This window comes from Gasterosteus aculeatus, chromosome 13 (assembly GCF_964276395.1).
Source record: "Gasterosteus aculeatus chromosome 13, fGasAcu3.hap1.1, whole genome shotgun sequence".
Lineage (NCBI taxonomy): Eukaryota > Metazoa > Chordata > Actinopteri > Perciformes > Gasterosteidae > Gasterosteus > Gasterosteus aculeatus.
The window spans coordinates 15,539,149-15,551,023 of NC_135701.1; the positions used below are offsets into that span (position 1 = coordinate 15,539,149).

The 11,875-nt window shown below is 43.6% G+C and overlaps 1 protein-coding gene across 2 annotated transcripts in view; it reads left to right on the top strand.

Moving 5' to 3' along the window:
* lmx1bb (LIM homeobox transcription factor 1, beta b) overlaps positions 1 to 3,001 on the top strand; it is a 41,702-nt gene extending 38,701 nt beyond the window's left edge. For both annotated transcript variants that reach the window (XM_040196132.2, XM_040196131.2), the window contains 2 exons: positions 518 to 679; positions 1,810 to 3,001. In XM_040196132.2, the coding sequence (XP_040052066.1) occupies positions 518 to 679; positions 1,810 to 1,967 (320 nt within the window). In that variant the 3' untranslated portion in view covers positions 1,968 to 3,001. The remainder of the gene's footprint in view (positions 1 to 517; positions 680 to 1,809) is intronic.
* The last annotated feature ends 8,874 nt before the right edge of the window (positions 3,002 to 11,875 follow it).

The window sequence follows — 11,875 nt, forward strand, 5'->3', positions numbered from 1 at the left end:
AACAACATGAACGGCAGACGTCATTCTGCAAAGCCACTGTAAAGGAAAGGGTTTGCGGAGGGTTTGCGGGGGGGTTGAGGGGGTGATGGGTTCCAGGGATGAAGCCACAAGAGTTTTGTGTCTCTCTCACAAGTGAGTTGGCCAAGAGCGGCGTGTTTGTGGAGGGAATTGTGGGAGAAGCCACAGGAAAGACTACTGTTGGTTTCCATGGAAATACTAACAGAGGCAACCAAGCAATGCAGGTATTTGGAGGTTATTGTGCCTTAAGAACCAGGACAGACATTTAAACGTAGCTTAAAGTGTTGGTTCTGGCAGGAGTGCAGCACAAATTTTTGATTCTAAATTTGGATTTAGGCGAGTTTGAAGATCTAGGATTACAGTCAATGCTTTCATCGTCATGGTTTCCCCGTCTTGGGCCACACCTTTCTTCCCACAGATGCGTTTACATTTAAAAAAATATTTATTTCATTGACATTCCCTGTAATGCGTCTCCCTCTTTGCTCTCTTTGCCCTGCAGAGGTGATGTCCAATCGCATGGAGGGGATGATGAACTCCTTCACGCCGCTGGCTCCGCCGCAGCAGCAGCTGGTTGCCATGGATCAGAACGGTTACAGCACGGACCCGTTCCAGCAGGGACTCACCCCCCCACAGATGCCCGGGGACCACATGAACCCATATGGTGAGCATCCACCGACTCCACACCCCTCTGCCAAGAAAAAAATTGACAAAACACACACCCACTCCTGCTCTAAAAAAACACACACACACACACACACACACATGCCTGTCCCTTGATCAACCTCATAGCTCCCCGGTGTGGGACATGTGTTCAGGCCACAGCTCTCCACATTCAGGCCGCTCAAGGAGACGTACGAGCAGCTTTCCCTCCCACATGAGATAACGCACGCGCGCTCATTTTGGTTTTTGAAGTTTATTTTTGAATCTGTTTAATATGGTTTCAAAATCTGAGCGTCCGCCTCTGAGACGTGCCCTGAAACACGCGGTGAGCGCGGACAGCTTGAGATGAAGTACAATTCAGACAGTGATTGTGGGTAGTTTGAGTGAATGAGTCAATATGGGGAAACAACAAGTCTGAGTCTTAGGGAAGAATTAACATGCAAAGAAGGGAGGGGGGGGGGGGGGGGGAGTCAATCAAGTGTCCACAGGATGTAACGGGAATAACACATTTCTAAGTGATGTCCTCAACAAGCCCCAGAGGGACCATTTCCCGAAGTTCATAACTTTTTTTCATCATTTGCCTCCATTTAGTTCATCTCAGTAGTAAGAACCCAAATCCCCCGTCTCATCACTCCTTTGGTTTGGGGAAATGAACAATATTGGCTGGGCATTAAAAGATATGTCTTGAAACACTGTCCCCATTTTGTGCAACACTATCATTAAGATCCAGAGTGTAATAAAGTTAACTATTCCCTTCAGAGAAATAACATGTTGAGGTTTTATGAAAGGCGGAAGCAGTCGCTATTAACCCGATCTTTTAGGAGGATGCCCCTTGTTTACATGCTCCCTCGTAGACCCCAATTGTCCCAGCGAGGGCAGCAAAAAGTTAACTTTGATATCGAACAAAGCAGCCCCCCACCCTCCCCCCAAAATTGTGATAACACACAACAGCCGTTTCTCAAAGTGACTATTAGTAATTATAATTTCCCAACGCTGCCGTAAATCTCTGGCACAGGATTACGAGGATTTTACAGTCAGAGTGGGGTGCAGGTGCAGGTGCAGTTGCGTGATCCCTTGAATGGCTCCTCGGCCACCGAAACCTGACGTCTTTCTCTCTCATTCCGTTCACAGGTAATGATTCTGCATTCCACGACATAGACAGCGACACGTCTTTAACCAGCCTCAGCGACTGCTTCATGGCGTCGTCGGATGTCAACTCCATGCAGGCCCGCGTGGGGAACCCCATCGACCGCCTCTACTCCATGCAGAACTCTTACTTTGCGTCATGAAAAGAGAAGAGCGAAAGAAATAAACTGCCCATCTGCCCAACCACTGGCCAGGAGTTTCCACACCAACACGGACACTATGGGAGAAGAAACCCTGCAAAAAGCTCCTGGTTAATGTGCTGAAGCTTGCTCAAAGAGAGTGAAACCACTTGATGCAGGACAGTGACGATTCCTGGAAAAAACACTTAAATATTGTTAGAGATTATTCAGTAGGATTGCTTACCTGTCACGGGGGGATATTAGTTTATTCTTTGGTTGAAATAAGAAAACAAGTAGATATTGAAGCCACTTATTACACACTCTCAAACCAAATGACACAGTGAATTTATACAGTGCATGATCAATTGTAAACTAAAACCTTTTGTAAGCCCCGACTTCCCCGGTTAAGATGTGGTGTTTGGACTGTTTCTTCTTTACACTACATGGATTTCCATGTTCACCGTTAGCATTTTGATCACTTTCAATAGTTTTAGATATTGTGTTAATAATAGTAAATAGGTGCAGCATGTCTGCAAGAGTGACTGTACATCTGTGTATGTCTGAGAGTTTGTGGTGAGAAAGAATTGTTTAGAAGAGAGAAAAAAAAGGAGATTTGTTGGACAAGTAGGATCAGTGAAGTGTAAATACTTTCCCCAGGCAAATTGGATGTGCATGTAACAAAATGGAAAACATTCTATTTATTTAACTATAACAGGCTCTTGAAGGTGCATATTAAACATGAAAAGCTTTATTTAAAAAAAAGGAGAGCGTTTCTTTCGTTGAGCAATTAGTGAGTTCCTGAGTATCTCAACTCATCTGTATGCCTTTTTGATATGAAGATTAACCCTTTTGTTTTGTTTTTTCTTCAGCCAAGCTGTAAATGAGCAATGTTGCTATTTATTTCGTACAGACCATAAACCTTTTGTTGTCATTGTCACATGTGCATTCTTAAAAATGTTAAAGTTGCTAAATGACCAAAGTTGACTGGTTTGATGAATAAACAATGTCTTTCTCCTGATAACATTAAATAAATGCCATTCAGTGATCATTCTAACGTTAACATGATCAATTCCCAAATATTACTTACGTATACCTTTTCTCAACTTACATTTGAATTTGTCTCAGGATAACAACATCAGCCTGTTGGTCATTATGGATAAATGGACCAGTGTGTCGGATTAGGGGGCATCAAACAGTCACGCAGTCGCTCATTGCCGTCAAATCAGCTCATCCCTTCCTTTCCAAGTGTGCTGGAGAGCTACGAGGGCCTTCGGTTAACGCATGAATAAGAAAACACTGAGCCTGGTTTGTCTGTTCACGGTCACTGCAGAAACTCAATGCACCTTGTGTAGCTGTTTAGGGCTCATTGTGAGATAAAATTAAACAATTCATATTTAGAAACCATTGTCCACTGAATGAAAACGTTGCTAGGAATGCTATATTTAATATACACTCTTTATTCTCACTGAATCCCACACATTACTCCCTCACTTATCCGATTGATTGCCTCAAAATTCAGTACAGACAGATACGTACATGACTCGTCTCTGAGAGCGGGAGTCAGAAACGTGCACATGGCGCGAGGCGGAGGTCAGAGAGAAGTTCAGGTGACAAACCAGTACAGCTGCAAACCCCACCTATGACCTCGGGGCTCGCGGCGCGGCTCTGTGACAGCTCCTCGTTGTGGGCGGGCAGGATTCCACTCACCGTCTGCGGAGTCACACAACCTGGCAGATAAACAGTGCGTTTGTGAGGTTATGTGTTACTGTGACTCAGTGTGTTACTTGTGTTAACCTCATGACAGGGTTTACTAATCTCGCCTTCTGGCCCTGCGCATGAAATTGTCAAAGTGTGGGGGTTTCAAGCAGTGTTTTTTATATTTACATGTATATATATCTAATTTTGTGGAACCGGATTGGTCTATTTCGGTTTCTTCTCATCAACTGGCCGAGGTTGCAATGCATGAGACGAAGGAACAGCATGAGCGACACAAAACTCTCACTCTGTCTGTGTTTATGCGTGCATGTGTGCATATGTGTGTAACCATAAGCAGGACTTGTGAGAACAATGAGCGGGTTAGCGTCAGGTTTCTAGTATATATATGTGGATTAAAGTGTGAAAGACTGAGCAAACAGATGCGACAAAGGCTCCTATTTACAGTAAACAAGGATGGGGCTGCTACGCACGCGTTGTGTTTGCACGGGACAGACGGTACAATTGGTTGGAGCCTCTCCCTTTTCCCGGCAGGCCAGGTGAGCTTACACCGAGGTGTCCCGCCGTAGACTAGAACAGAAGGCTCTGCTCCCGACAATGAAGCGGAAACGTGGAAGTAAAACCGTTAACAAACTATTTTTCTTTTCAAAAATATATTTGTTCTTGTTTTTTTTCAGGCTTATACTGCATAGAAATATGCATGATTAACCCAATAATATAGGTTGATATGCAGTTATATACAACAACATTTTCCAACATAAAAACACAACAAAACGTATCTCCATTGAGGTCATCATACGAAATCATCATATGAAAAAAACTGTTAAAAGCTGTTTTTTAGGACTATTTATCAACCATTTCTTTATAAATCAGGCCTCTGCTCTGTTTGGCTCTAAGTAAACAGTATTAGTGGGTCACGACTAAAACCAAAATACATATTCCATGGGACGCATTTTATTCACCATTTCTACCAAATTGCCAAGCAGTAAAATATGAGTGAGTATAACCCAAGTCACTCATTTTTCCCAACACTTGGGTGTGAATCGGCCAAAGACGACAGTCAAAAGTTTGGGTAAGCGTGGCCTCGATATGAAAACAGTCATGCTGAAACCCGAGCTGAAGACACACACGCACACACACACACACACACACACACACACTCACAGAGTTAAGAGTGGGGCCTTCAGTAAACTGTTCACACATTTACTCTTCTGCCGCTCTGGCACCTCATAGGAAATGAGCCTAGTGACAATATTTTCCCTAGATAACCAAAATCCTGAATTTTTCCACCTGAGACACAATTGGAGGTTTGTGATTCATTTTTTCTCTTGACTGTTAGCTGCTCCTGGCGTGCCAATGAAAAACATACAGAACTGGATTTGTTATTCGGGGTAATTCAAAGCCAGATTCTCACCAGCCGCCCCATAACAGCTCAGCATGACCTAAAACAGTAGCAGAAGAGCATGTCCCACCGTTGCTTCATCACACTAAACCAGATAGAGACTCATTCCAACAATGTGTTAAAATGGCCATTGTTTTCAGTCTGACTGCACTTGTAATTGGCATTCCTAACTTAAATTATAAAAAAATAATACTAATAATATATATATTATTAATATATATTATTAATACTAATAATATATATATATTATTAGTATTATTTTTTGGGACAAACCCCGGCCAATTAGTTGTTGCTTGGCAACGGCAAAAAGAAACTCGTGGACATTCGTGGGTTCACTACAGTCTAGATTTCTTCTCATGATTTCACAGAGTTCAGAGGAGTTCACGGCGGGTCCCAGCGGGAACAGGGGGGGCCTTCTGGGTGTTTTCGTTAGACATTTTCCACAGCTATTGGTTAATTGTTCAGGGAGATTTTTGACCAACGTCTGACACATATGAGCCTTGAGGAGTAGTGCATAACCGAATGACAGACCAAGCTGCGGGTTTGACCATCGAAAAGGTCACAGCCAAAGTTCCCAGCATGTCCTCACAGCAGACTGTCGCTTTATTGTGTCAGTCAGCAGCAACATAGATGCAGTAAACCGAGAAATCCAACCGAGACACCACAAGGTAATCGATACAGACATTTGGGCACTAGTCTTAGCGGAGAGGCTGAACGCAGAAAAACATGTAAACAACACAATTACAGCAAAGCCATTTTATAAATGTTCAGGAGCCGTCCTTTGCATTTGTTCCTCGCACACAAGAACAAACAAACATTTCAACCTTGAGACATTTCTGGGTCTTTTTTCGCCTCCTACTTCTGTTCCTGTGCTGAGAAAGAGATGGTGTGGGATTCACCTCCCTGCGCCCAAGGGTGCAGATAAAGCCCTGGGCAGGGCTCAGTAATCCCCGCCACTATGGGAGCCCATCTGCTTTGGTTTTCATTTTTCTGCATTATTGGTGCTTATTGGTACATGGAGTAGGAATGCAGCCAGGGTGTTTGAAGTCCAGGAGGAAGGTGATGCCAGGGGCATTAGTTGAAGGAATGATGACCTTAAGGTCTAATACAAGCCAGCACTCCTAACCTCCAGGAACCTCTCCCTTGAAGCTGGAATTCAAGTCTCTTGTCTGCCCGAGAGGCTGTGGATTTCGCAATTTGCCAACTCATCTGCAAGTGAGTAAAGTTCTCAGTCATGAGAGTTTCTGGGATGATGATGCACCAAAAAGGTATTGATACTAGGTTCATTATCAAATCAGAAAGAAAAACAAACAAACACACGTATCATTTCTGGTCATCTCTAGAAAACTAACTATTCTGCTAAAAACTATACCCACTTTTATTACTCTAGTTTGATACGTTACAGTGAACATTATCTGCTACCACAGCAATCTTTGTCGTTACACAAAGTTTACAATAGCAAAAGCAATACATAAAAGATGCTTTGAGAGGCTGTACTCCGGCACAATGGTACTTTGAGCCAAACGCTAACATCAGCATGCTGACGTGCATATAAGATAAGATGAGATCATTTTTTATTAGTCCTGCAGCGGGGCAATTCACATGTCTGCAGCCAAATGGCGCATAATGCCAATAATACCAAAATTGCTACAAGTCAGTCTGAGGGGGGAAGAACGTCGTTACCACATTTCGTGACGAGCCATCCCACTGCCTTCATAACCATGATCACAACTCCGGGGTGTCGGGATGCCGAACGATGCCGCTATTACATGAAAATATACATAGAATAGAAAATAACAAAAGCTAAGCTTATTTGCTATTTGGCTCTGTCCACAGACAGATTCGTCCCTTCATCATCAGTGTGTCAGTTTGGTCTGTCCTTCAGTTCCACAAAGCATGTTCCCTAATACATGTGATTTGTTGAGCAATCAATGACAAAATCAATTCATCAAACTCTCCTCATAAAAAGAGCGATTGGTAATTAGCACTGATATGTTTTGCACTTCCTGACATGTGTATTCAACAGATACCTCGTTACGTTGCTGCATAATTATTCCTTGTCTTAAATTAAGTTCTAGGAAATGAGAGGCATTGCCTGAGATAACTTTAGTTCGTCAGTGTGTGTTGCACGTCAAACCGGAGCGCAGAATTAAATCTGTCACCGAAGCGGATAAAGGCACCAATCATATTAACCGCGAGAGTTGGAGGAGAGCGCGCAACTCAGTTCAGATTACCGATCTAATCGTGTCAATAAAGATCCCCTTTTTACGCACGTTACTCCTCTTCCCCAAAACATTTTTGTATATAAAAGAGACATTTTATCAGTGCAATCTGAACGCTTGTTAAAGTTTTGAATTCACAGTAAGTCGTTTTGTTTCCGTCTGAAGTGGTGGAGGAGAGGAGGCCGTCTCCTCTGGCTCGCACACGTCTTAAAAACATTGCCCGTGGAAGCGGGACGCGGAGCAGCAGAAGGTGAGCCCCCAGCCCCCGAACCTTTGAGCCCCGGATGTTTTCCACAGAACTCACCTGAGAGGCTCAGTGAATCACTCGCAGTGTGCGCTCGGAGGAGAGCGTGGACAGTAAATCTGAAAGTCAACAGCCAGCGAGGGCCTAACCGAACCCTTTTTTATACATCCCAATGACTCCAGCAAGAGGCTTTCTGGAGGCCATCAACCACATACACGACAGACATTTGCTCCAATAACAAAGCTTGACCTCTGACCTTCAGCTTAAAAGTTGTACCTTTTGTGTGTTTATATAAATTACATCCAATTTAGTGATTCCCAGAGATCTTTATAGAACTGTAAATCAGTATGGTGACACGCTATTGCACGGAGATCATATAATGACCACCGGGCCACATTTGACCTCTCGCATGACCCGTTCTAACTTGATAATCAGTGTTTTCAGAAGACAGGGGTCGGCGCTGCTCTGCCCTGGTGTGACCTCTTTCATTGTAGCGAGAACCAACGTGATTATCAGTTCATCACGACAATTATAATCCATAAAGTTACATATGAATATCATCTGTCAGTTGTGTCGTTCTGTCCAACCCCCCAGAGACGGCGCTCCTCTAATAGAGCTTTGATTTGGAGTGCATTGATTAGCCTCACGCTCTCTCCCAGTTAACCGCAGACAACCATCCTTTGTCCACCACCCCGGCCTTTTGGTGTGCTTTTGACAGTTTTATTGTAAGTACTAAAACAGCCCAAATAAACCTGTGGATAAACAGCCGCGAGCAAGATAAAAGCTTGCTAGCTTTTCAAAAGGTTAGTAAATTTCACCATATGGATTTTTTGGTGTCTCTCCCAAATGTCACGGCTTAATTATTAACCGTGGGGCCATTTTGGAAGGAGATTTGCAACTTTACAATATTGTTGTGCCTGCCGAGGTTAAGTGTTAAGAGTCCAAAGAAGGACATTGTCCTCTTTTGTGTTTAATGAAGATGGATTTAGAATAGAAATGTAGGGTGCAATAAAGACAGCCTGACCTTTAAGGCCGTGCCACAAGTCAACACATACACTGATGCTTTGAACAGACGAAGGAAATTCTTCAAGTACAACACGTTTTTCACACTGGGAAATTTAACTTTAACAAATTTCATCACTAATTGATACCTATTATATATTTGCTGTCATTGAATACATTACATTGATTGTTCAGTGAGTATTTCTTTTCTCTATGAGCCATAACTCCAGATCACAAGCAGTCATGAATGCCTAGAGGTCGTGACCTCCCGGTGTGGCCGTTATGAGTAAATATTGATCACACTACAGTCAGTCAGCTAAGTGGAGCCACCAGAGCGGGACACAGCCGTGCACTGTGGCGTTTTTTGTTGAAAGGAGTAATATCTGGCCTAATCCCAGCCTCGGCCCCGCCCTCGGGCCCCGCCGGCGGACCCCTCTTTGCCGTGCACACCAGCAGCGCGTGCTGCTCTGTGCCGGGCTCATGTTTCTCATGGCTCCTGCTCGGCGAAGTCGGACCTTCTCAGTGGGCTCCTGCAGGAGTTTTGAAGTCTTTGTGCTTGTGTGCCACCTTGAGGAGGGGGGCGGGGGGGGGAACGGACTCCGCCGAACTCCTGAAATGGTATCGCGGCATCTGAGTTCACATGTTCCCCGCCCCCACCTTCATACATGTCATCAGACCGGCGGTGCCCGCCTCAATGGAGGCTCTCTGTTGACTTCCTCTGCTGACAAGCGAGAGGTGACCAGCTCCGCGGCGTTGAGCGCTAACCACTGAGCAGGGCCTTGAACAAGAATAAGTACAACTCTGTCTTTGCCAAATGTATGCTATATGCTTTACGTACTTTGGGCTGCTCCATTAACAGGCTCTGCTCGGGAGCAGCCAGCGGTGTTTGAAAGTAAATGCCAGAGATTGGGAATCATTTGGAGGAGATTGATACCTCTCTTCTATCATTACTGCAACTTCCTCCCACCAAATCTTTGTCTCACTAAATGACATATTGTTTCTGGACAGATAGATTGATGTAAACATGGTATATGTATATATGTGGCTTGTTTTATCTGCAAACATGACAAGTTGGAAGAAAATCAGAGGATCTTTTAAGCGCTGATATGCAGATTTTGTTTCCCTCAACATGTTCTCATTCCCGACTTGTGAAATACTGGCGATTTGTCAGTCTAAACTATGACACTGCAGGTCCGTTTTGGACGTTTCAGGGATGTCGTGTCAGCCTGCCCGGGTCTAAGTAGGCCGCCACCCAGTTTCACTGACGCACTGGTTCCTTAAAAAAAAATGTGCATAATTGCTGTGAATGTGTGACTGTCCAAGTAAATTTATGTGAAGATGTGAACATTTGACTCATAGAAAATTGATTTGCTTTATATGGGACTGAAAATACAATTCCATGAACTACGCTGTTGATTACAGTAAATTAAGATGTTACTCTTTCAATATAAATGAAAAATGGATCATACAAAACAGCATTGAATGCATTAAAATGGCTCACAAAAGGCCTCACATTGCATTGAATGTCACATGTAACACATTATCCTTACATCAATTTCCATATGCTTCAATAGATAACAAAAAGCACGCTTGCGTTTTCAGGACACAATGTAAATTATAATAAACACATGCATGTCGTGTCAGTTTCCGCTCCTAAAATGGAATCTGGCATCTTTTCATAACAATCTTCCAGTGTTGGTTAACTGGTTTTTAGTACAACACAAATACTTGGTTTGGCTTGGAGAGATTGTGGTTTTGGATAAAATCATTATCTTTTCTTATAGAACATAATCAGTTTCTCATGTGGTTGAGGGACGTTGACCAAGCGTCAGTAGTTAATGAGCTGGGAGTCAAAATGTGAAGTCTCTCGTACATATCAAATGTTCCCCTCTTTTAATTGTTTAAGCTGAGCTAACCAGCTGTGTATTGACTTTACATGTAACTGACTAGTAGAACAGATGAGAATGATATCCAACTTCTCAATTAACTCGCTACACAAAAGTAAACGAGACATTAGATGAAATTTCAAATCCCATCGCTTTAAGATTCATCATACTTTAAACTGCAGTTAAATAATGAGACTTTGAAACATTATCATTATTTTACAACTCCCGTTACAAAGAGGACTTTCAGCGTCAACCCTCAGATTGAGAGAACGGCCTGATTTTCTTCTTCTTCAGGTGTTGTGGAACTGGAGGCTCCGGAGGAGACAGCATGCCCTGACAGAGAGCTGCCGTACACAAACCCTCGCCTGTGGCTTCCACCCTTTGAAGGTGCATGTCTCTTCTTGACGTTTCTCGTCAACTCGCCTTGGGAACATTGGATTCTGTCCTCTTGGTCCACAGTTTGTCTTCAAACTGTCTGGGAAAATGCAGAAGAGACACACAACTTCAATGCCAGTCGAGGAAGCTACACAGCCATTAATCCTTTACGCCACATTCTGGTCTGATGTGTTGTGAAGTGAAGCTAAGATTCAAAATGAACACTGAAAATATACTGTACGTTATACACTTTATCCAGTCCTATTTGCAGAATAGGATAGCACTTCTACGTTCTCTCTGAGCAAACAGACACACACAAGAGCTGACGGGGAATGTGACATATTTTTGTCACTCAAGCAATTGGAACAGAACAACATTAATAGCCCATGCTGGCTGTAATACAATTAAAACATAACTATGCAAAGTACACGGGGTGCCGCTGCAGCGCTGCGTCTGCAGAGACAGGTGCCAGCCATCTTTAGTGTTCGCCACAAAGATCCTCCAGCAAACGGCATCAACAGCGATCAGACTGGATTAATACGTGATGCCTTGGAGCTTGAATTTCAGTCCGACTTCAGCGGAAACCAATCTGAAACAGTAAATGATCTCAGCAGGAAAAGCCCCAGTCTGTAACAATAAAGTAATCTGAGGCAGATATGTGGGAGTACTTCCGTGTAGAAATGTGGTAAACTGTCATTACTGAGCAGTGTTATAATGATTAGAGAGTTCTTACGGTGGGTGGCAGAATTGGAATAACACAACAGAGATCTCGTCTGTCTACATCTTTTTACAAATCAAATCATTTGACGATGGTTGTTTGCCCTGCGTTGCACTTCTTTCATATGAAAGGAGGTGCAAAACAACATTCTGCGTGTCTGAACAGAAAGCGTTTGTGTGCTCCGAGGCAACTGAAAGCCAGCTGGTTCCAGATAGGGAAAGCTGACGGAGTCCCGTCGGTTGAACTGATTCTGTCCCTCTCACGTCTCCTCTACCCTCCTTTTCATCAGTCTCGTTCTTGGCGGTCCGGTGTCCAATTTGGCCGATTGAGCGGACGGTACAAGATGTACACAAATTGTCAGTCAAGAAGT